The sequence below is a fragment of the Stenella coeruleoalba genome (genome assembly GCF_951394435.1).
Source record: "Stenella coeruleoalba genome assembly, chromosome: 3".
Lineage (NCBI taxonomy): Eukaryota > Metazoa > Chordata > Mammalia > Artiodactyla > Delphinidae > Stenella > Stenella coeruleoalba.
Genome location: NC_137148.1, coordinates 31,583,957 through 31,610,164, shown reverse-complemented (window position 1 = coordinate 31,610,164; position 26,208 = coordinate 31,583,957). Strand labels below are relative to the sequence as shown.

Below are 26,208 nucleotides of genomic sequence, written 5' to 3'. Positions count from 1 at the left end.
TACCATGCGTCTGTGGAATACCTGAGTAGTCAACGAATCATCGCGAAGTTGAGGTGGTGGACTTCGGGAACAATTGTAGACTTCGGGTTTGCTTTCTGCATCTAATTTGTTTCTGGTTTTATGTTTATCTTAGTTTAGTATTTAGAGTTTATTATCATTGGTAGATTTGTTTATTGATTTGGTTGCTCTCTTCCTTTTTTTTATATAGATACATATATTTTTTCCTTTTTCTCTTTTTGTGAGTGTGTATGTGTATGCTTCTTTGTGTGAATTTGTCTGTATAGCTTTGCTTTTACCATTTGTCCTAGGGGTGTGTCTGTCCGGTTTTTTTTGTGTCCTTTGTTTTTGTATAGTTTCTAGCACTTATTATCATTGGTGGATTTGTTTTTGGTTGCTCCCTTCTTCCTTTCTTTCTTTTCTTTATTACTTTTAATTATTTGATTAATTTATTTATTTATACATTTATTTATTTATTTTTGGCTGCATTGGGTCTTTCTTTCTGTGCATGGGCTTATCCCTAGTTGTGGCGAGCAGGGGCTACTCTTTGTTGCTGTGCGCAGGCTTCTCATTGCAGTGGCTTCTCTTCTTGCGGAGCATGGGCTCTAGGCACGCAGGCTTCAGTAACTGTGGCTCTCAGGCTCTGGAGTGCAGGTTCAGAAGTTGTGGCGCACGGGCTTAGGTGCTCCACGGCATGTGGGATCTTCCTGGACCAGGGCTCGAACCTGTGTCCCCTGCATTGGCACGTGGATTATCAACCACTGCACCACCAGGGAAGCCCAATTTTGGTTATTTTTAATAATTTTTTTATTTTGTATTTTAATAACTTTATTTTATTTAATTTAATTTTTTTCTTTTTCTTCTCCCTTTTCTTCTGAGCTATGTGGCTGACAGGGTCTTGGTGCTCAGGCCAGGTGTCAGGCCTGAGCCTCTGAGGTGGGAGAGCCGAGTTCAGGACAGTGGTCCACCAAGACCTCCCAGCTCCACGTAATACCAAATGGTGAAAGCTCTCCCAGAGATCTCCATCTCAACACTAAGACCCAGCTCCACTCAACGACCAGCAAGCTACAGTGCTGGACACCCTGTGCCAAGCAACTAGCAAGACAGGAACACAACCCCACCCATTAGCAGAGAGGCTGCCTAAAATCATAATAAGGTCACAGACACCCCAGAACACACCACTGGACGCGGTCCTGCACACCAGAAAGACAAGATCCAGCCTCATCCCCCAGAACACAGGCACCAGTCCCCTCCACCAGGAAGCCTACACAACCTACTGAACCAACCTTATCCAATGGGGGCAGACACCAAAAACAACGGGAACTACAAACCTGCAGCCTGTGGAAAGGAGACCCCAAACACAGTAAGATAAGCAAAATGAGAAGACAGAAAAACACACAGCAGGTGAAGGAGCAAGGTAAATACCCACCAGACCAAACAAATGAAGAGAAGTAGGCAGTCTACCTGAAAAAGATTTCAGAGTAATGATAGTAAAGGTGATCCAAAATCGTGGAAATAGAATGGAGAAAACACAAGAAACGTTTCACGAGGACCTAGAAGAAGTAAAGAGCAAACAAACAATGATGAACAACACAATAAGCGAAGTTAAAAATTCTCTAGAAGGAATGAATAGCAGAATAACTGAGGCAGAACAAGGGATAAGTGACCTGGAAGATAAAATAGTGGAAATAACTACCGCAGAGCAGAATAAAGAAAACAGAACGAAAAGAATTGAGGACAGTCTCTGAGACCTCTGGGACAACATTAAATGCACCAACATTCGAACTATAGGGGTCCCAGAAGAAGAGAAAAAGGGACTGAGAAAATATTTGAAGAGATTATAGCTGAAAACTTCCCTAATATGGGAAGGGAAATAGTCATCAAGTCCAGGAGGTGCAGAGAGTCCCATACAGGATAAATCCAAGGAGAAACATGCCAAGACACATATTAATCAAACTATCAAAAGTTAAATACAAAGAAAAAATATTAAAAGCATCAAGGGAAAAGCAACAAATAACATACAAGGGAATCTGCATAAGGTTAACAGCTGATCTTTCAGCAGAAACTCTCCAAACCAGAAGGCATTGGCAGGACATATTTAAAGTGATGAAAGGGAAAAACCTACAACCAAGATTACTCTACCCAGCAAGGATCTCATTCAGATTTGACGGAGAAATTAAGAGCTTTAGAGATAAGCAAAAGCTAAGAGAATTCAGCACCACCAAACCAGCTTTACAACAAATGCTAAAAGAAGTTCTCGAGTCAGGAAACACAAGAGAAGGAAATAACTTAAAATTACAAACCTAAAACAATTAAGAAAATGGTAATAGGAACACACATATCGATAACTACCTTAAATGCAAATGGATTAAATGCTGCAACCAAAAGACATAGCCTGGCTGAATGGATACAAAAACAAGATCCGTATATGTGCTGTCTACAAGAGACCCGCTTCAGACCTAGGGACACATACAGACTGAAAGTGAGGGGATGGAAAAAGATATTCCATGCAAATGGAAATCAAAAGAAAGCTGGGGTAGCAATTCTCATATCAGACAAAATAGACTTTAAAATAAAGACTATTACAAGAGACAAAGAAGAACACTGCATGATGATCAAGGGATCAATCCAAGAAGAAGATATAACAATTGTAAATATTTATGCACCCATCCTAGGAGCACCTCAATACAAAAGGCAAATCCTAACAGCCATAAAAGGGGAAATCGACAGTAACACAATCATAGTAGGGGACTTTAACACCCCACTTTCACCCATGGACAGATCATCCAAAATGACAATAAATAAGGAAACAGAAGCTTTAAATGATACATTAAAAAGATGGACTTAATTGATATTTATAGGACATTCCATCCAAAAACAACAGAATACACTTTCTTCTCAAGTGCTCATGGAACATTCTCCAGGATAGATCATATCTTGGGTCACAAATGAAGCCTTGGTAAATTTCAGAAAATTGAAATCTTATCAAGTATCTTTTCCGACCACAATGCTATAAGACTAGATATCAATTACAGGAAAAAATCTGTAAAAAATACAAACATATGGAGGCTAAACAATACACTACTAAATAACCAAGGATCACTGAAGAACCAGAGGAAATCAAAAAATACCTAGAAACAAATGACAATGAAAACATGACAATGCAAAACCTATGGGATGCAGCAAAAGCAGTTCTGAGAGGGAAGTTTATAGCAATACAATCCTGCCTCAAGAAACAAGAAACATCTCAAATAAACAACCTAACCTTACACCTAAAGCAATTCGAGACAGAAGAACAAAGAAACCCCAAAGTTAGCAGAAGGAAAGAAATCATTAAGATCATATCAGAAATAAATGAAAAAGAAATGAAGAAAACAGTAGCAAAGCTCAATGAAATTAAAAGCTGGCTCTTTGAGAAGATAAACAAAATTGATAAACCGTTAGCCAGACTCATCAAGCAAAAAAGGGAGAAGACGCAAATCAACAGAATTAGAAATGAAAAAGGAGAAGTAACAACTGACACTGCAGAAATACAAAGGATCATGAGAGATTACTACAAGCAACTGTATGCCAGTAAAATGGACAACCTGGAAGAAATGGACAAATTCTTTGGAAAGCACAACCTTCTGAGACTAAACCAGGAAGAAATAGAAAATATGGGGGCTTCCCTGGTGGCGCAGTGGTTGAGAATCTGCCTGCCAATGCAGGGGACACGGGTTCGAGCCCTGGTCTGGGAAGATCCCACATGCCGCAGAGCAACTAGGCCTGTGAGCCACAACTACTGAGCCTGTGCATCTGGAGCCTGTGCCCCACAACAAGAGAGGCCACGACAGTGAAAGGCCTGCGCACCACGATGAAGAGTGGCCCCCGTTTGCCGCAACTAGAGAAAGCCCTTGCACAGAAACGAAGACCCAACACAGCCAAAAATAAATAAATAAATAAAAGCAGTTTCTTTAAAAAAAGAAAATATGAACACGACAAACACAAGCACTGAAATTGAAAATGTGATTAAAAATCTTCCAGCAGACAAAAGCCCAGGACCAGATGGCTTCAGGGGTGAATTCTATCACACATTTAGAGAAGAGCTAACACCTGTCCTTCTCAAACTCTTCCAAACTATTGCAGAGGGAGGAACACTCCCAAACTCATTCTACAAGGCCACCATCACCCTGATACCAAAACCAGACAAAGATGTCACAAAGAAAGAAAACGACAGACCAATATCACTGATTAACATCGGTGCAAAAATCCTCAACAAAATACTAGCAAACAGAATCCAACAGCACATTAAAAGGATCATACACCATGATCAAGTGAGTTTCATCCCAGGAGTGCAAGGATTCTTCAATAACGCAAATCAGTCAATGTGATAAAACATATTAACAAATTGAAGGAGAAAAACCGTATGATCATCTCAATAGATGCAGAGAAAGCTTTTGACAAAATTCAACACCCATTTATGATAAAAAAAAAAACCCTCCAGAAAGTAGGCATAGAGGGAACTTTCCTCAACATAATAAAGGCCATATATGACAAACCCACAGCCAACATCATTCTCAATGGTGAAAAACTGAAACCGTTTCCTCTAAGATCAGGAACAAGACAAGGTTGTCCACTCTCACCACTATTATTCAACATAGGTTTGGAAGTTTTAGCCACAGAAATCAGAGAAGAAAGAGAAATAAAAGGAATACAAATCGGAAAAGAAGTAAAGCTGTCACTGTTTGCAGATGACATGATACTATACATAGAAAATCCTAAAGATGCTACCAGAAAACTACTAGAGCTAATCAATGAATTTGGTAAAGTAGCAGGATACAAAATTAATGGACAGAAATCTCTTGTATTCCTATACACCAATGATGAAAAGTCTGAAAGAGAAATTAAGGAAACACTCCCATTTACCATTGCCACAAAAAGAATAAAATACCTAGGAATAAACTTGCCTAAGGAGACAAAATTACCTGTATGCAGAAAGCTATAAGACACTGATGAAAGAAGTTAAAGATGATACAAACAGATGGAGAGATATACCATGTTCTTGGACTGGAAGAATCAACATTGTGAAAATGACTCTACTACCCAAAGCAATCTACAGATTCATTGCAATCCCTATCAAACTACCTAGGGCATTTTTCACAGAACCAGAACAAAAAACTTCACAATTTGTGTGGAAACACAAAAGACCCCGAATAGCCAAAGCAATGCTGAGACAGAAAAAATGGAGCTGGAGGAATCAGGCTCCCTGACTTCAGGCTATACTACAAAGGTACAGTAATCAAGAGAGTGTGGCATTGGCACAAAAACAGAAATATAGATCAATGGAACAGGATAGAAAGCCCAGAGATAAACCCAAACACATATGGTCACCTTATTTTTGATAAAGGAGGCAAGAACATACAATGGAGAAAAGACAGTCTCTTCAATAAGTGGTGCTGGGAAAACTTGACCAGCTACATGTAAAAGAATGAAATTAGAACCCTCCCTAACACCATATACAAAAATAAACTTAAAATGGATTAAAGACCTAAATATAAGTCCAGAGACTATAAAATTCTTAGAAGAAAACATAGGCAGAACACTCTATGACATAATCACAGCAAGATCCTTTTTGACCCACCTCCTAGAGAAATGGAAATTAAAACAAAAATGAACAAATGGGACCTAATGAAACTTAAAAGCTTTTGCACAGAAAAGGAAACCATAAACAAGATGTAAAGACAACCCTCAGAATGGGAGAAAATATTTGCAAATGAAGCAACTGACAAAAGATTAATCTCCAAAATTTACAGGCAGCTCATGCAGCTCAATATCAAAAAAACAAACAACCCAATCCAAAACTGGGCAGAAGACCTAAACAGACATTTCTCCAAGGAAGATACACAGATTGCCAACAAACACATGAAAGGATGCTCCACATCAATAATTATTAGAGAAATGCAAATCAAAACTACAATGAGGTATCACCTCACACCAGTCAGAATGGCCATCATCAGAAAATCTACAAACAATAAATGCTGGAGAGGGTGTGGCGAAAAGGGAACCCTCTTGCACTGTTGGTAGGAATGTAAATTGATACAGCCACTATGGAGAACAGTATGGAGTTTCCTTAAAAAACTAAAAATAGAACTACCGTATTACCCAGCTATTCCATTGCTGGGCATATACCCTGAGAAAACCATAATTGAAAGAGTCATGTACCGCAATGTTCATTGCAGCTCTATTTACCATAGCCAGGACATGGAAGCAACCTAAGTGTCCATTGACAGATGAATAGATAAAGAAGTTGTGGCACATATATACAATGGAGTATTACTAAGCCATAAAAAGAAATGAAATTGAGTTATTTGTAGTGAGGTGGATGGACCTAGAGTCTGTTATCCAGAGTGAAGTAAGTCAGAAAGAGAAAAACAAATACCGTATGCAAACACATCTGTATGGAATCTTAAAAAAAAAAATAATGTTTCTGAACAACCTAGGGGCAGGAGAGGAATAAAGACACAGACGTTGAGAATGGACTTGAGGACATGGGGAAGGGTAAGCTGGGACGAAGTGAGAGAGTGGCATGGACATATATACACTACCAATTGTAAAATAGCTAGCTAGTGGGAAGCAGCCGCATAACACAGGGAGACCAGCTCGGTGCTTTGTGACCACCTGGAGGGGTGGGATTGGGAGGGTGGGAGGGAGAAGCAAGAGGGAGGAGATATGGGGATATATGTATATGTATAGGTGATTCATTTTGTTATAAAGCAGAAACTAACACCATTGTAAAGTAATTATACTCCAATAAAGATGTTAAACATTCAAACTTCTTTTTTTTTTTTTCCTTTTATCGAGTAAGTCCAATTTTGGGAACTCACATTAAAATATTAATCCTAGCCATGAAAAAAATATGTTGCACCAAAAGATTCATTTTAGTATTGTGAAAAATTGGGAACAACTTAAATTTCACTTATTTAAGGAATTATTCAAGTAAAGTGATAAAAATGCTACATGAAATATAAAGCTATTAAAATGTATATAACAAGTTTTTATTATAGAAGAGTGAAAAAATGTAAATTGTATAGTATGATTGAAACAATTTTAATGAAAATCTCCATCTAGGAAGACAACTTGAAGGAAATATCACAAGGTAAGTGTGTTTAAGAGATGGGAATATGGGAGATTTTTCTCGCTTTCTTCCAACTTTTTAGTATTTTCCACGTTTTCTATAATGAGCAAGTACTCCTTTAAAATGAGAAAGCAAAAACTGTTTAAAAAAACATGATGCCATACTTCTTAATATTTTATTTTTTAAGTAGAAGAATGTTCCTCATCACCCCTTTTGGTTTACTTCTGAAAAATATGAGGCTAAATATTTTGTTACTTAATTTTTATATTTCTGTGTGCTCTTAACTGCTTACAGCAAGTGTAGTGTTTCTTCAGAATCACTTTCCTGATTTATCTCAGTGGATTTTAAATCTGTGTTGTGCACTGTTAACGACTTCATCTTTTCTAACATTACTTTGTTAAGATTAGCAGAGTGTCCAGTTTAGACTCGATGGCCTTGCCTTGTCACATAATCACTCCTCGCAGGTTTTTATAACAGAATTTATTTTTGTTTTTGTAGCCTTTACCTATTAATGAAGCTAATGGAAAAATACTCTCCTATAATGTATCATGTTCATCCGACGAGGAAACACAATCCCTTTCTGAAATTCCTGATCCTCAACATAAGGCAGAAATACAACTTGATAAAAGTGACTACATCATCAGTGTGGTGGCAAAAAATTCCGTGGGCTCATCGCCACCTTCTAAAATAGCTAGTATGGAAATTCCAAATGGTGAGTACTTAAGATAAAAGTAGTATATAAGAACAAGAAATTAAGGTGCAACATTTGGAAGGTGTTGCTTGCTCTCATAAATGTCAGCTTTCTTCTCATATACCCTGCTGCTGCTGATGTGTAAGGAGGAACAGGCAGATTAATGTCACGTATTGACGTAGAGAGGCAGCAGTCATTAATATTGACTTGAAGCATCTACACGGATGGATAAAATATTACTAAACCCAGTTACTTTAACACGTAATGTTGTAGAGTTATGGTAGTGGACATTACTCTTAGAAATATCTTAATAGTTTATTCAGATACCATTTTCACATATCTCCCCAAGACCATGACAATTGATACTTAGCCAGCTGGGCTATTTTCAAACTGTCAGGCAGGAACAAATACTCATTTTAAATGGCACCTCTGTTGATAAGGCATTCTTTATTAATAGGAATCCTTTATTGATAAGAAATTCTTCTTAAAGTCTAAATTAGATCTTCAGTGTAAGCTTTAAGAAAACAACTGCAGTGTGATTTTAAAATTCCTTAGTGCCCCCCTGTAAATGTGATGGGTTACCAGTGACTAGTCCACTCCTCCTTAGCTGCCTTGACAGCTTTTTGAGTCACAGGTTTTCAGTGGCCACTCCTGCCTCTTCTAGTTAACTCCTCTTCTGAGTCATTCCCTGGTCCCCCTTGCTATCCCACACTAATATGGGAGCACCTTTCTATGACTACCCACTCGGAGAGGCAGAAAAATTGGTCCAGTTTGGGTCCTAAGTATCTTTCCAGTTCTTGCTTGAGGCAGTGTCTTACTGCTTGTTATGTAACTGGTTCTTCATTTCAGTCAGAAGGAAGGAATTGGGGACACACTGTACATTCTGAGACACACAATATCGTCCAGAGCCCAGATAGCAGTGCATACCGGAGAAGAGAGGTCTGCAGGTAGTGGTATGGAGTCAAAAGAAAGAAAAGGGAGAGAGATGTGAACGCCCATAGCAAGATAACCTGCTGATTTAAATTAGGTATTTAATGGCTCTCGCTATGTTATCTTTTAATTCAAGAACTATATTCCTACCTTTTCTGTGTGTCCATCAGGACACAGTAATTTACAGAACTAACAATGGTCTGGCTATCAGCTTTCAGACAGTTGCTGCAGCTCGGAACAAATCATTGCTCCTTGAGGATTTCCCGAGCCAGAGGCCTTGCAGCCGCAGCGCAGGTTACCTTGTGGATTTTTAGTCACATTGAGTCAAGAAGCTGTCACATCCGAAGTCTTCTGTATTCCCGGCCAAGTTGTGGTCTTGTGTCTAGTAGTAGCTGCTTATGAATGCAAATTTTGTTCAAAAACCCTTTCCATGGCTTTTTACTGAACCCTTAAATATACATCAGTTAGAGAAATTACTTCTTCCCCTATTTCTTGGAAAATTTCCCTCTCCCATTGGCCACGCTGTCCTAACCCATGCTAATTCCTCACCCCCAACCTTGGGCCTCCCTTATCGCCTAGGCTGAGATCTGGCAGGATGAGGAAACCAAACCTCAGCATGGCCCCTTCTGCCAGCCTCTGCACCTCACCCATCCGTGCTCGCGGATGCTTTCCCCTCTCTGCCCACGCCGACCATCCCATCCCATCCCACCTCACCCCACAGCATTTCATCACTGTCCTGTCTCCACAATGCCTTCAGCCCACCCATGGGGGCAGCAGGCTCCCTTGAAAGGAAGAGAGGGGCTGGCCCACCCACTCATTCACTGCATGGCCTGTGCTCAGGGCTGGAGTTGCAGGCACTAGCCCCCGTCTGCTCTCGTGGAGCTCACACCCACAGTGGGCGAGGAGACGGGGATTCTGACACCCACACGTGTTCTTCACCAGCCTCCCGCCTGCCTCTCCCCCCGCCCCCGAGCTGCCATGCCACCCTCTAGTGCCTGTATTCCCTCTGCCCCATCCTTCATGGCTCTTGATCCTCGTGTCCCGGCCCAGTTATGTCAACTGCCTGATCCTAGGTGCTTTTTCATTGTTTCTTTTCCAGCTGCTGGGTTAATATATATGCACGGGTAATTGCCCTAGTTAAAACGAAAACAACAGAGCAGCACTTCTAAACTTTGCTAAAGGTTTATCTAGTTTAGCACTATTTTGCAATGTCTGCATGGTAAAGTGATTTTTATAACTCTTGTCCATTTTCATGAGATTTACCTTAAAACATGATTTTTAACACTGGTAAAATATCCTTCTTTCTTGAAGATGATCTCAAAATAGAGCAGGCTGTTGGAATGGGAAATGGGATTCTGCTCACTTGGAATTATGACCCCAACGTGACTTGTGACTATGTAATTAAATGGTGTAACTCATCTCGGTCTGAACCCTGCCTCATGGACTGGAAAAAAGTCCCTTCAAACAGCACTGAAACTGTAATAGAATCTGGTGAGTGTCTCGCAATTAAAGTTCTTTAAAGATATTTTTAAAATTTACTTTTTATTGGGGTAGCGTTGGTTTATAACATTATGTAAGTTTTATGTGGACACCATTATGTTTCTACTTCCGTATACACTACAGCATGCTCCCTACCAAAAGAAATATTTTTAAAAAGAGCAACATATGGAGTGACTGGTTGCAATGCAGTGACTGTTCCCCTCACCACTGGGCTGGGTGTGGATTGGTTTAACTTTTCTGGAAGGCAGTTTGTGGCAGTATGTGTGTGAAACGACTCATAGGCTTTGATCTAGTCATTACTTGTCTCGGGGTTTATTCTAAGAAATAATCCGAGAGCAGCACAGATTTACACCTGAGTGTTCAACACAGCATTATTTATAATTGTAATGATGTCACTCACCATCCTTTTGCCCTTGTTTGCCCAGGGCCCAGGTTACTGAGCACAAAGGACTTGAGAATAATCAGAATGGACTGGGGCAGGGTGGAGTGATGTGAAGAGGCGTCCCTTTAGATGGAATATCTGGGTTGTGAGTTTAAGCTGAGACCTGTAGGATGAAAAGGAGGACTTTTGATGCTGAGGCAGGTGAACAAAGGCCCTGTAGTGGCTCAGAAGACAAAGGCTCCGAGAAGTTGGGTAACTTGCCCAAGGTCACAAAACTAGTATGTGGATCACACCAGGATTTAACTTGAAAGCAATTCAGAGCTTTAAGTGGCTGGGGATTTTGTCTTTTATTTGTTGCTGCTAGGACAGGGTGTGGACAAAACCTGCACGTTTCCTGTTCCTTTCTTATTCAGTCACCCACTCTTTCAACTATCCTCTCTCTTTTATGATCTCAAAACACATTCCTGATGCTCTAACCCCTCAGGCTCTTTTTCTTTTTCAGACGGAAGAACCCTGTAGAATTTTGGTATGCATAATCATAAGATAAAACTAGGTACAGGTTTACTAACATACATGTGGTATAAAATCAGAACCTCAAGTATACTTGTCCCCCCCAGCAAAAGTTGCAGAGTGATTTTAGAGGTAACTTTTGAGCCTGAAGACCACTGGTGTTCTGAATCCGAGAGCGAGTGCTTTAACCACACTAGAATAATTGTATTCCACAAATTAAATGCAATCGCATAGGCTGCCATTTTCCCCCCAGGCAGTGTCTTTTTCCTTGATCACTGCAGGTGAGCTACTAAGTACCCTTCAAGGCTCTGTTCAAACATCACTTCCTGGTGGCTTTTTCTGATCTTCTTAGGCTCACTTGGTCCCTCATTGAAGGGGCCACAGGCTCTGTGATAGATCCCTCTAGTCTAACACAGGGTCTTACGGTTACCCCTCCTCATCTGTCCTGCCACCTCTCTGCCAACTGCTCCAGGCCAGGGGCCTTGTTATACATCCACCTCTGTGGTCCTAACACTTTACACGTTGCATTGTATCGAGGAGGCATTTAAAAGTGATTAACTTGGATCGAAGTTAAGGTGCTTCTCTTGTATGTCTTGTGGAGTTAAGTCAAGGGCACTAAATGCTGATGCTGTAAAGAGGAATAGACTCTATGGCCCATTTCCTTTAACACTGAAGTGTCCAACTAGAGTGGACATTTTAGTATCTGCTTCTTGGAACAAGCAAAGAGCAGTGGGTTCTTTCCAACCCACAAATAACACTAGTTAGGGAAGGGCTTTTTCAGAGGCATGACATGGGCCTGGGATTGGTTAGAAAACTGACCCTAGACCAAATCTGGGAAGAAGTTGTCATTGCTTAATTTGAAGGAACAAAATGAAAGCCTTGATTACCATTTTTTCCCTTCGAGGTGATGTCATGTTATAATACTAAACTTTTCATTACAACAGAAGTGAGTTTAATTTTTATTGAGTCAGTTTTCACTCTGAATATTTACCAATTTTGAAAATGTGGATTTTCTGTAACCTTTTTAAAATTAGTTTTGGAAATTTCAAAGTGAATTATTATAAATTTGATATTTCTAAAATAGATATTCATAGTAATATGTACTTAGGAACGTTTACTGGTTGTGTTCATCTTACAGATCAGTTTCGACCCGGTGTAAGATATAATTTTTTCGTGTACGTGTGCAGAAATCAAGGATATCAATTACTACGTTCTATAATTGGATATGTAGAGGAACTGGGTAAGTTAAATGGGTACGTTTTCTTAGAGTTCAAGGTAATATGAGAAATTATAAAACAACATCAGTTTTCAGATTGAATTCTAAAAACAGGTTGAATTGAGATGTTTATTAGTACAAGGAAGAAAAATAATTTGTATGATAACTGTAAAATTATTTATAATTACTTATTTTTCATTTGTTTAATGTTTATGTTTCATAATTTTACTGTTGTCATTAAGAAAATTAAATCTTAATTTGGACATCAAAAATACTTAATTTACACTTTTACAAAGTTTTAAGACTATTAACGTATTCAAGACTATCAGTAAAGAGGGGAAATGTGAGTAAAGCCTATTCCAGTAGCCATTTAAAGATTTTGCGTAGGTTACCTCCCTAGATATGTTTATGTGTGAAAGTTCTGCCTTTGTATCTTCACAGCAAAAGTGCTTGTGATAATATCTGTGAAAGTTTATGATTAAATAAAGTTCTGATTACAAGTTTGGCTATTTTTGAGGCTAGAAATCTCATTAAACCTTAATGTCTTGCTCTGTATTAGTAAACCCTCCTTTAGCTGTTGACTTTTTTCCTTTTACAGCTCCAGTTGTTGCACCAAATTTTACTGTTGAGGATACGTCTGCAGATTCGATATTAGTGAAATGGGAAGAAATTCCTGTGGAAGAGCTTAGAGGCTTTTTAAGAGGGTATTTATTTTACTTTGAAAAAGGAGAGAGAGACACATCTAAGATGAGGGTTTTGGAATCGGGTAAGTAAATTACTAGAATAAGTATACTGTTTCTTAGAAGTTCTTTATTAACTACAAAAAAAAAAAGAGGAAAGAAAAAAAAGAAGTAAAGAAGCTACTGAGTAGTTTATTCAGACTTCCAGAATGCTCTGAAAAATAAGGAAGGGAAAATGCAGTCATTTGATGAATATGAGATTTTTAAGATTTTATTATGTGATCAATGGCATGTAGTCTTTCAGATATCATTTATTCTGAGGCCTTTGATTGTGAGCCCCACAGGACAGAGAGCATCTCTCTAATCTTGCATGATCCATAACATAGCATCTTATGAAGGTTACTTTAAAAAAAAAAAGGTCTGGGCTTCCCTGGTGGCGCAGTGGTTGAGAGTCCGCCTGCCGATGCGGGGGACACGGGTTCGTACCCCGGTCCGGGAAGATCCCACATGCCGCGGAGCGGCTGGGCCCGTGAACCATGGCCACTGAGCCTGCGCGTTCAGAGCCTGTGCTCCGCAACGGGAGAGGCCACAACAGTGAGAAGCCCGCGTACCGCCAAAAAAAAAAAAAAAAGAGGTCTTCCTGTACTTAAACTAATGGAGGAGAGAACTCAGGAACCTAAAGAATGGCTTCAGAGTCTCCTTTTATCTGACAAAGAGCCATCCACACAGTTAGCCACGACCTTAATGAGCTACGAAACTTAATTGATTTGATTGGGGATGTGTGTATCTATTAAATCTTAAAAAGTACAGTTAGTCCTTGACAAGTGGTAAGTGTATGTCCACAGACCTTTGAGAAGCCTCAGATTTACAAATACAGAAATGTTTGTGCAGACCTTGCGCTTTAAACCCTAAATTACATTTCTGTTGGAAGCCGGATGATTTTTATTCATGGCTGAACAACACAAGCGTATCATCTCTTCAATTTGAAAGCTTTTATTTTCCTTAATGACCTTTCCTTGGAAAGAAACCATTTTAATTATAATATTTAATGCCTGACAAATAGAGAACAACAACGCCACAAGGAGATGCTGACCAACTGGGCATTAGCTTAGTCACGTCCCGAGAGCAGCTGCGTAAACATGAGCCTCCCACAGACCACTAACCTTCAAAGTTGAGGGAAACCCTAAATATCAGATTCTGCAAACATCCAGACTCTAGTGTTATTTCCCTCAGGTGCTCAGAAATTTTACACTCGAACCAGTTCAAATTCTAACATGTAGACTTCTACTTAGGGTGGATTGGTCACTAAAAGTTAGAGCAAAATAGAGAAAAAAGAACAACAATGCATAAAGCCACAAAGACACAGAGAACTGGAGAGGCACAAAAGAGGGTATGGAAACGCTGGGTGTGGAAGTGGGCCGAGTGACCTAGAGGAGTGGAGGGCGGGGCAGTCTACGTGGACCGTTGGGCATCAGTGAGAAGTAATTTGGTTCATCCTGCAGTGCCAGAAGTGGAGGCCAATGGTTAGGATGAATCTGGGCTGAACAGCGGGAGTTGATTGTAAGTCTGTAAGGAGCAGTTAGAACCCCCAAGTCCTACACCAGCTTCATGTAGCTCATGTGAGTGCTCTCTTCCCTGCATGAGAACAAGAGGTTTATTCTGGACCAGAGAGCTTCCAGACAAGGGACACTGTAGCAAACCCTGTGACTGTCCCTCTTCCTCCTTCCCACCTGCTTCATAGGACATCTTCAGCTAGGCGTTTTCTGGGCAGGAGATGAGAGGATTAGAGTAAGTGGTTCCTGAGGAAAGACATAAAAGGTGCTGATATTTGGGGGATTATCCCAATGAAAAGCCAGGAACCCACCTGGTCATCCTCATCCATGATGTAAGTGAAGCCCACCCCCCAGTAAACCCCACCTGTGTACACCAGGCTTCCATGAGCCTTTTAGTGCCTCACTCGCGAACATGACGAGCAGCCAGGGATAACAAGATGATTGAGAAAGCTCCTAACCTGAAAGACAGACACCAGGAGAAACCAGAGGAAATGGGTGCAATGTGGGAAAACAGAGAAATTTAAAACAAAACTATCCTTGGATAGTTGACGTATACTGTATTCATTGAAGAGACATGATGTTATAAAAAGGAACAAACAGAAGACAGTTAAGAATTCCTCAGAATTAAAAATATGATCAAAGAAATTTTTAAGGAATTAAATACAAGTGGAGAAATTAAATGAAAAATGGGGAAATTCTTCTGAAAATGAGACAAAGGCAAAGGAGAAGACTTGGAGGTAAAAGATTAGAAAGTTGGAGTTTGAGTCAAAGACCTGCACTGTCCTCCTTTATAAGAGTTCTGTTAAGAGAGAAGAGTGGAATGGAGAGAGGGAAATTATCAAAGTAATAGCACAAGAAAAAAATGTCCCCAAACTGAAAGACCTCAGTGTATACAGTAAAAGGTGCCATTAAACACACAGTAAAATAAATAGAGAAAAAGATCTATGCTGAAGTACGTCACCATGAATTTTCAGAGCACCTGATATATAGAGAAAAAATCCTAGAAACAATCAGAAAAGCATCTCTTGTGCAAGGATCAAGAATAAGAATGGTAGCAGGCCTCTCAACAATGTACCAGATACTAGAAGATATCACAGCTACATCTTCAAAGTACTGAGTGAAAATTATTTTCAGCCTAAAATTCTGTACTCAGCCAATCTATCTACAGATATAGTAGTATCTGTACTACTATCTATGAGCGGAGAATGAAGACATCTTTAGACATGGAAGGCTGCACATATTACTTCCCCCATGTATCCCTTCTCCAGAAGCTCCTAGAAGAGTGTGTGTCAATACGAGGAAATAGTGGGGCAGGGAGTTCTAGGATGAGAGCACCTAGAAGACTTCCAGTCCAGAGCAGATGCCCCAGGAAGCAGCCTGGGGGGAGTGGGCAGCAGCTGGGGGAAGCAGCAGCCCTGGGATGTTGTTGTTTTGGACCACATGGAAACTTGTATGGAATATTCATTGGAGGGTGTTGGACGAATCAGTAATTGGTACATTAAGCAAATAAGGAAGAAAAGCAGTTATAACAACAGAAAAATAAGAAAGGAAACATGATCATACCAAGCATTTTGTCTTAGTAGTAATTTGTATTTATATGATCATTACAATGTGAACACTGAAGTTACCAAATTTTTTGATGTTTCTCTATGAATGATGTGGGCTCGAGGAGAGAATGGGTAGTGGTTGTGTGTTAGAGCTAATGTCTAATATTTAAAAATCGAGCACTGCCAATTTAAGTTTATTTCAAAATATGGAAGTCAGTACCCAAAGAGACGGGCAACTTGATTTTGAAGTGATTGTTCGTGGTGGGGAAAGATGCTGGCAGGGAACTGCTACTTTTGTTTTTAGCCATATAGTATGATATAGTTTTAAGCTATTAAACTGCATTTTTTTGGTTAAAATTTTAAAAATAATTTAACAATTTAAACAATTCTCCACATTTCCTTTCAAAATGGTTCAAGGGCGTCCTCTCTAATCTCTCATTTGAGAACTCAGATGCACTGCCTCGTTTCCTGCATGGTTTGGAGCGATGTCTGTTGATTTATGATCTTGCTTCCTTGAGTTTCTCACTTTACTCACAGGCATGATCAGCCCGAGTGGCAGTGTCCCTGCCCCAGTGGGTTTTGGTTGTGGTGGGTTTTCATGCTCTTAGTAAAAGAAAAAAAGAGACTTTTATTGATTGCCTGCTATAGGCCAGGTATTATTCTAGAGAATATGCACGAAAACTTCACAGAGCCCTGAGAGCTAAGTCATGATATTCTATTTCATAGTTAGAGAAACTCAGGTTCAGAGGCGTTTAAATAATAGGTACAGATAACATAGCTACTACCTGGCAGAGGTAGAACTTGAACATGGCTCTGGCTGGCTCCACGGGCCTTGGCCCTGGAGGCGACCAGCATTCAGACTCATTTAAAAAGGATGTGAATGTGACAGGTTTGAGTAACCATGTGATTAAAATGGTATAGAGATCAGTAATAATCTTCTTCACTTTAAAAATAGGTCGTTCTGACATAAAGGTTAAGAATATTACCGACATATCCCAGAAGACACTGAGAATTGCTGATCTTCAAGGTAAAACAAGTTACCATCTGGTCTTGCGAGCCTATACCGATGGAGGAATGGGGCCAGAGAAGAGCATGTTTGTGGTGACAAAGGAAAATTGTGAGTTAAATGTTGTCATCGAGTTGCTTTCCAAACTTAAGTGCATTGTGTTTCCAGTGATTTTTGTTTATATAGGAATGCCCCTTTTTAAAATTTCATATTTTGTTATACTTTTATAGTGGGTGGAGGGCAGTACTGAAAGGCCATGAGATGACTTCATATTTATTCTTACCAGTTATTGCCTAATGCATACTTAAGAAATTAATGAATTAAGGGTACCTCTGAAGTCTAGAGTTCTAAATTCATGTTGAACTTATATAACGGTCAACTGATTTAAAATTTTTTTACCCGAGATATTCTGTGATTTTTGGCATATCCAGGGAAGAGTGTAAGAAATAGCCTTAAAAAAAAGCATAAAGCACAACACTCATAAATTTGAGATGGAAAGTAGAGAAGAGTGATGGACTTGACTAGCTTGTCAACAGCGAAGAACTTTCATTTGATCACGGGCTTATTCTCTAGCCCTGGGCTGGAGTTCATACATGCCCTTAAATAAAGGACCATGTGGAGATGGTTCTCAGCTGGGGGTGATTGTGCCTCCTAGGGGACAGTTGGCAGTGTCTGGTGACATGTTTGGTTGGTGCTACTGGTATCTGGTCACTAGAAGCCCAAGGATGCTGTTAAACTTCCTACAATGCATGTGACAGCCTCCTCCCTGCAAAGCACACAAGAAAGAAGTATCTGCCCTAAAATGTCAGTAGTGCCAAGGTAGAGAAACACTGCTCTGAAGAATTTAAGTGTTAGTATAAAAATTATTACAATACTTTTTAAGGTTATATTTTAATAGTTTTTCAGTTTCCTGGAGCAGTTTGGATTTTTTCTTCAAATAATCTACTGACTTAAATATCTTATAATGCGAATTTATTCTCTAGTTCATACTAAAAATGTTGATTTTAATATCTACAATATTCTCTTTTCAGCTGTGGCATTGATTATCGCCATTCTCATCCCAGTGGCAGTGGCTGTCATTGTCGGAGTGGTAACGAGTATCCTTTGCTATCGGAAACGAGAATGGTAATGATTTACCCTTGCTGTTTTGTTCTTAAGGGCATGATTATTTAGTTTATGTGTTAAAAAATAAGTACAACTTTTTGGTGGAAACAAGGTAGTAAAAAATATTTGTATTGGTCAGAATTAATATTGGAATTAACATTAGGCAAGAACATGGCACATTATTTAAAGGTTTTAAAATTAACAAAGTAAAAGTATAAATTTTTCCCTACTATATTTACTAATTAAAGTAATAGCAGTTGTACTAAAAAAATATTTATAGGCATAAATAGGTCAATAGCTATATGCAAGATTAAATGTAGTTTAATGATTGAGGTATCACTTGTCCTGGTGACCTATTTAGAAAATCTGGTCATTTATTCAACAAATAAGAATGACCCCTCCCATGTGAAAGGGGGACATAGTGGTGAACTAAAATAAGAATGGTCATTAGAATTATAGGATAGTGGGGAGGGTGGACGTGAAACCCATAAACATTTAATAAATATATGGGTACAGATTGTGAGTGGGTGCTAGGAAGTGCACGGGCGGCATGAGGAGAATAGTGGGGAATCACGTCGCAGGAGGTGGTCAGGCTTCCCTGTGGACGTTCCACTGCAGCAGGGTCCCAAAGGGGAAGGAGAGGGAGAGAATGTGCCAGGCAGAGAGAATAGATTCTGTGAGGGCCCAGAAACTGGAAAGAGCTTGATCTCCTGGAGAAAGTGAGAAGTGTGTGTCTGGGTGCAGCAGCGGAGGGAGTGGTGTGAGCTGAGTGAAGTGAGGTAGGGTAAGCGCGGGGCTCGGGAGAGAGTGCCTCGTGGTCAGCCAGCAGGAGCTGTCCTGGGCTCGGCTTGTGGCACCTGGCTATGTTCATGCATAGACTGTCCTCACTGGCCTTAAAAAGGCCATCATTCATGATAAAGAAGAGAATGTACTCTAGCAGTCCTGGCTTATAAATCAAAATAGTAACAGTTTAGAACCGTAGAATACCCTGTTTGGTAGCCATATTCTCGTTACCCAAAATCACATTTTAAAAATGATTTCAATACAAAAAAAAAAAGATAAAGTTAGGAGATAGTTTAGAAGTTAGAGCATTTCAGACTTACATTAACAACATTTCTTTTTCCTGCAGGAATTTCAAATAATAATGGTTTTTTAACAGCTATAAATATGATAGGGCACTAAGCAAATTTCGTTTTTGTTTGTGTTTAGTTTTTGCTCCAGATTAATAGCCTTCCTTTTTCTGATAATCCAGAGCCTGTTTTGAGCAGTAGAGAACTACCTAATGCAAACATGTTCCCAAGTAGTTGACTGTGCTGAATCCAGTCTGCAGTCTGAATATTTCGGCCATGAGTAATGCTCGTATTTGACTTTTGACTTCATAGCACAATCACCATTTTAATTCTTCGCTTTCCATTTCCATAAGATACATAAGGTACTGTAGTTCTAGGAATAGAAGTACTGTTTCTGCTTCTCAGATAGGAACCTCTCAGTGCATTATATTGAACGCTCTAGTGACTGATCACGCTGAAAATGATCTTCCATTTTGATCTCAGATATTCATCAGAGTATTCATATGAAACGTCAAAATAAGCCTGATAACTTATTAACTTATTTATTGTCTAATTGATAATCTTATTATTAAATGTACTTAATCATCTTTATTTAAAGGATTAAAGAAACCTTCTACCCTGATATTCCAAATCCAGAAAATTGTAAAGCTTTACAGTTTCAAAAGAGTGTCTGTGAGGTAATCCTTTATTTTCTTACGTTTACCTTTGAAGTACTGACTTCCCTTTTTTAGTTTTTTGTGAAGAGTTTTTAACATGTCAGTGTCATCCAGAGTAAAATGTATTGAGAAAATAGCAGTGCTTGAACATCTGCTGAACTTCTAAAATTATTAGTTTTAAATTGTTTGTACATGGTCTTTTTTTCACTACTATTAAGACCAAGGAAAATACTGATATGTAGAAAAGAAAGTAGCTTTGCTCTAGTATGCACTACAGAATAGTAGAGACACATTTTTATGAGCAGCTGTGAAAAACAATATAAAATAATGCTGCTTTTTGTAGGAGAGGCATTGCAGCAGTGTTTCGTGGCATTCTAATCCCTGTTTTAAAACTTACTTCTAGGGAAACAGCGCTCTTAAAACATTGGAAATGAATCCTTGTACCCCAAATAATGTCGAGGTTCTGGAAACTCGATCAACAGTTCCTAAAATAGAAGATACAGAAATAATTTCTCCAGTAGCTGAGCGTCCAGAAGATAACACTGATGTGCAACCGGAAAACCATGTGGTTGTATCCTATTGTCCACCGGTCATTGAGGAAGAGATAGTGAACCCAGGAGCGGATGAAGCCGGAGGGGCCTCACAAGTCATTTACATTGACATTCAGTCCATGTACCAGCCTCAGGCAAAACCAGAGGAAGAACCCAAAAACGACCCTGTAGGGGGGACAGGCTATAAGCCACAAATGCACCTCCTCGTTACTTCTACTGTAGAAGATCTGGCTGCAGATGATGATTTAGACAAAACTGCAGGTTACAGACCTCAGGCAAATGTAAATACTTGGAACTTAGTATCTCCAGACTCACCTAGGTCCACAGACAGCAACAGTGAAATTGTCTCTTTTGGAAGTCCATGCTCCATTAACTCCCGACAATTTTTGATTCCTCCTAAAGATGAAGATTCTCCTAAATCTAATGGAGGAGGCTGGTCCTTCACAAACTTTTTTCAGAACAAACCGAATGATTAACAGTGTCTCCCTGTCACTTCAGTCTACCATCTCAATGAGCTCCTGTTGCCAGGTCAGCACTGGGCGCCTTGGAGGGATCCTGTGAAGTGTTGCTAAGCGAGGTGGACTTCACTCATGCAAGTTACACTGAAAGTGTTAATGTGCTTCTGATGTGGTCTCAAAGCCAAAACACAGTAACTCAGAAATTCAGTCCACACAACTCACAGTTTGGAGCTATTTGTGATTCGAGCCAAAGAATTCTCACGTTGCTTTACCTTTAGGAAGCATTTCAATAACGGATACTGCCTGGTCCATACGTGCAAAACAAATCCCACAGCAACTGTATTCTGTTCTGTTGTTCATCAGGTTTTCTCATGCATATACCTTATGGAAATATAAGCAGATTTGCAGGCAAGGGAGAAAAATGTCAGAGTAACAGATGAAGTTTATTTGCCTGACATTTGCTCCATTCTAGATGAAAAACAAGCACAGATTTTAAAACTTTTAACATTATTCTCTATCCACAGCATTTAAGAAAACTAATATAATTTTTAATGTATCAACAGCAACACCTGTTTAGTGTTTTGTTTGATAAAGTATGTTGATTTCTGTGCCTACTGTATAATGGTTACCAAACAGTTTTCTCAGGGGTACAAACTTGGAAAACAAGCGTGACACTGACCAGCTCAAATCAGAATCATGTTTTCTTGCTTTAGAAGATTTTTCACACCGTTCCATTAAGTTTTAGCTTTTATGCTAGCTTCCCTTATTAGGTTGCCCTAATATTTAAAACTAAATTTCTAGGGCTATAGATCTTAAGTTTTTTAAAAAAATTCATTGTTTTGTTTTTTGGTGACAGTGTCAGCTTTATAAATATAAGAGCAAATTCAATATTCCTCATAAGCATGTAATTCCAGTGACTTACTATTTGAGACGACTACTAAGCAATATCTGGCGGCATTAGCCGTCTGTATAGTTCGGATTGGCCTCAGTCCCTCCTGAGAAGACCACGCTTTGAGCCCCGGTTGCCCAAGCAGTGACGACCTCTGACACCTTCTAGCAGGTGTTCCTCCTCACTGTGCATCTTAGCAGTTCCTCCCTCTTAAAGGGTCATCAGTCCAGACTATGTGATTCAGTCCTCAGATTTTTACATGTAAAACTAAAAAGATAATGCTTCTTATAGGGACAGTTACTCAAGGGCTATTTTATGTGGAATATCATAAGATGGCTTTGAATTCGTGGGCATACCCGTATTAAAGGTGCAGCAGTTGCTCTGGGAGTCGTCCAGAGTTGTGTCCTCACAGCATCCTCTGCCCACCACTGGTTTTCATAAGTGATGTCTAGAATGAATGTGCTTCTTGGAAAAGCAAACTGAAAACCTAAAAAGTGTATATTTTCCCTGCCCTCAGGCTGTCTATGTATTTTGAGTTAAGGCCAAAGTTCTTGAGAATTTGGAAGATCTAAAGAAGTCAAGATATGCCTTTTTTTTTTTTTTTAATCATCTGAGGCTCTGTAATGTGTTTGCACATAGTGGATCAGTTATTTTTTTCTAGCCCATAATGTATCGCTGTAAAAACCATGTTGTGGAAAAAAGCCACAATAAGGGTGACAAGGGAGAAAGTCTGTTTAGGTACTCTGTTTATGAATCCTGATTTTAATTGCTAAGATTCAATTAAATTCCTGAGCTTCTTGATATGTGAACATGTGGAGTGAAATACAATTAATTATGTATACAAATAGTGTAGTAAAACTACATAATAGCTCACAGAAATTTTCAACAATGAAAACTATATCAAACCAGAGCCACCTGTAAACAGTTCGCTCTGTCTTCTCATTTCTCCTGTTGGGCTCCTTCCCTTTGCTTCCAACCCAGACACTCAGACCTGGGCCTGCCTTCTCTTCCTGCAGAAGCTTGTCATTACCACACCCCTCTTGCCCCCAGCTCATGCCTTTTTCCCCATCAAAACTCACCAATCGTGTACCTCCTCTCTTTAGGATAAGTGTTGGCCAAGGTAGAAGTTTACCGATCTAAACTCCACTAACCTGAGGTAACGGGAAAAGACCAGAAGAGATTGTTTGATCTCTGCCATTAATGCATATGCGTTTCAGCTGTGACCATCTGTATCCAGAGCCCTATCTAACCTACTTTATGACTCATTTGTTTGGCTAATGGTGAATATCACCGGGGCTCTTGAGTCCTATCACTCCATCCAAGACTTCACAGCTTCTTCTGCAGGAAAAAGATTCAGAGTGCAGCTTGCCTCTCCCCTGCCGCTGGAGATCCATACGCCAGATCACTGGGTTAATGAGAAGCAGAGTATCACTCTGTTAGTCTGGGCAGGCTCCTTATAACCTGTGATATGCTTAGAAGAGTGTGGTTTAGGTCTGAGGTCAAAACAGTTTTCCTTATCTTTTCCTGGTGAATTGAGGATTGCTAGACCTGCTCTACAGATGGGAAGGGATTACTTCCCAGCCCCTGCCCCACCTGGGCACATGGGGACAGGGCGAGAGGAGGGAGCTGGGGAGAGAGAAAACACCCTCTGTCACGTATCTCTGGTTGCTTGTGGCACTGGAGACCCTGGCAAACGTGCACTGTTTATCAGTGCCAGGACCATGCACACGGGTGACAGGTGGTCTAATAGGGCCTTTCTCTGTCCAGTCACATTAGCTCCTCTCTCTGGGGGAGGGCTAACTAAAGGCTGCTTAGAAGGGGAGGCTAGATGTGTTCCCTCCAGCGCTTCCTGACTGGGAGAATAATTGGGAAACCCCTCTTTCCTGCTAAAGTTTCCAACTAGAGCCCAGTCATTGGTTAGAAAATTCTAAATGTCTGAAGCAGAAGTATATCCCATTATGTCTTGATCAGTGCTGTGTAAAGGATACATTTTCATATCTCCTACAAGCCAGTTAACTTATCAGCCAGTTTCAGATCAAGCTTCCCTTGTGAGGAATGGAGATTCTGGTGGTCATTTTGACTGCATTTCTCTTGCGAGTGGCCATCTTAAATAAACACTATTTAACAAAGAAGTATTCTTGGAAGACTTAGCTAGGCTTTGACATTAGACAGACCTTGTAAATTATGTATTGCACGGATTAGCATCCATATACGATTGAAGTCTTCAGTGTGCTGAACCTGGAGAAGCCTGGATTTGACATTATGGCCCGAGGATCTGGATAGTTGAATTGGGTGTTTATGTGCTTAGGTGATAGAGGTGCTTTGTTCCTGCAGCTTAGACACAGAGGCAGCCATTCACGGAAAAGTTTCAGCCTCATTTTCCATACCAGCATTGCTTTCATGGTTCATGGATCTGAAGGATTGCATTTAGAACACCTACTCCTCTTGCCCTCTCGGAAACTGTGGTAAAAGTCACATTCTTAAACCTTCATGCAACTTGTATTCTTGTTGGAAATTAGGCCTGTAATTTCTTAATTGTCTTCATACCGTCCATATTTAAAGAACATGACAGGCTTTTCTGTATTTGAATAATTAGATGTAGTTTAGTGAAGGAGACTAGGGAACATTTTCTTCCAAAAGGAATTTGGAATCAATTTTATGATAGCTTGAAATGAAAGTACTCCCTAACCTGTCAATATGCAGAAAATGTTATCTCAAAGTTTTCTACTGCTCAGGCACATAACCAGATAAAACTTTTTTTTTCTATTTAATTTTTACTGTTTTCTGTTTTGAACCGTGTTAAAATTTGTATATCTTTTATAAAATGCCTTTTTATCCTTATTTTGAAAGTATAAAATTGGGCATCTCAGAAGTCAAATGTAGAATCATTAGCTAATCAATGGAAGTTCAGTCAATTTTTTATTGACTGAGTTCCATCCCAGAATGTGCAGATTCAACAGAGTTTTCCTGAAAGGTGGCATGTGTCAAGATGTAGCTTGTGTAGATCTGAGACCATTGGCTTGAAGATTCAAATCTAGTCTAGAAGTGACTCCACAGTTTGAGTGAAAACTGGAGAAAGACTCATGCAAAAGCATCACTAGGTATCTTTCTTATTCCAACCTAATTCTAAGTGTTCACAGTATCTTTTTACTTGATGGGTACACAACGTGGGACATGTTTGTACCAACCAGGTGTTTCTAGTAAATCACCAACACATTGGTGTGTGAGCTTAACTGACTAGGATAAGCACTCATTCTCCTGATAAACTCTTTCTTCAAAGCATTATTTTAAACTGGTATTTCCTGCTGAAACAACATTTCATGGTACCGTGCCCATCTTTATTTTTTATATCCAGAAGAAAATCTTTCACAAAAGAAAATGAGTTGTGACTAAACTTACTGGAAATGCAGCTTTTAGATATGACCTTAGAATATCATTGTTAATGGCTTGTTTTGAATTTGGTCTATTTATACCTCCGTGGAGTATGTACCAGGGCTATTAATATTTAAACCTCTTATTTCAATAGGGTGGTGAGATTTTTATTCCTTTTCAGTTAGTACTTTTGTCTTAACTATTACATGATCATATTCATGTTAATTATAATACAAAGGAGCTATTTTTAATGCTGATAATGGATTAAAGAACAACATTCTTTCCATTGAAATGTCAGGCTTTATTGTATATGGTAAAATTTCAGGGGATGTGATTTGAATATATCCAAACCCTTATAATTATGATACTGAGTTATGACAGGACTCTATTAATTTTAACCATGGGTAGCATTTGTTTCTTCCTCTATTAAGAATGTTAATATTTTGGATTATACATGTCCATGTTATCAAGAGAATTTACCTGTGCAAGACAAATTCTAACTGTGCAACATTTTTATGAAAATGAAAAGTGATGTTTTTGAGAGGGAAACCCTCCGAATTTTTTTTCCTATGTGCAAGTGCCTAGTTGAAGAAACGTAGAAACAATAAATTCAAAAGCTCTTAAATACTAACCAAATACAAAACAGTAATAACATATTACTTTTTGGTTGCTATAACTGAATACCCTAAAAACTGAGAGATGTGAATGGGGGAAAAAAATGACTGTTTAATTGATAAGGAATTGGTTTTTATTACACTTACATATATCTTCTAAGATTGCCTTTGCAGTAGCCAATCAGAACTTTAAAACAAACAAAAACACTAACAATATAGACCTTATGCTGCACTTAAGCCCAAAATACTTTGTATACCTGACTGAACGGCTCACCTAAATGTACTGAATTTCCTTACACATTTAAAATGTACTTCCCTTAAGAATTACTCCATTTTAAATGGGTAACTTTCAATTTCTGAACTATTTT

General features: G+C 39.3%; 1 protein-coding gene across 3 annotated transcripts in view; it reads left to right on the top strand.

Annotated features, from left to right (window-relative positions):
* Positions 1 to 21,172, top strand: part of LIFR (LIF receptor subunit alpha) — an 81,563-nt gene extending 60,391 nt beyond the window's left edge. For all 3 annotated transcript variants that reach the window (XM_079915673.1, XM_079915674.1, XM_079915675.1), the window contains 8 exons: positions 7,610 to 7,823; positions 10,044 to 10,223; positions 12,263 to 12,364; positions 12,939 to 13,106; positions 17,076 to 17,237; positions 18,158 to 18,251; positions 19,899 to 19,977; positions 20,360 to 21,172. In XM_079915673.1, the coding sequence (XP_079771799.1) occupies positions 7,610 to 7,823; positions 10,044 to 10,223; positions 12,263 to 12,364; positions 12,939 to 13,106; positions 17,076 to 17,237; positions 18,158 to 18,251; positions 19,899 to 19,977; positions 20,360 to 20,983 (1,623 nt within the window). In that variant the 3' untranslated portion in view covers positions 20,984 to 21,172. The remainder of the gene's footprint in view (positions 1 to 7,609; positions 7,824 to 10,043; positions 10,224 to 12,262; positions 12,365 to 12,938; positions 13,107 to 17,075; positions 17,238 to 18,157; positions 18,252 to 19,898; positions 19,978 to 20,359) is intronic.
* Positions 21,173 to 26,208: the final 5,036 nt, after the last annotated feature.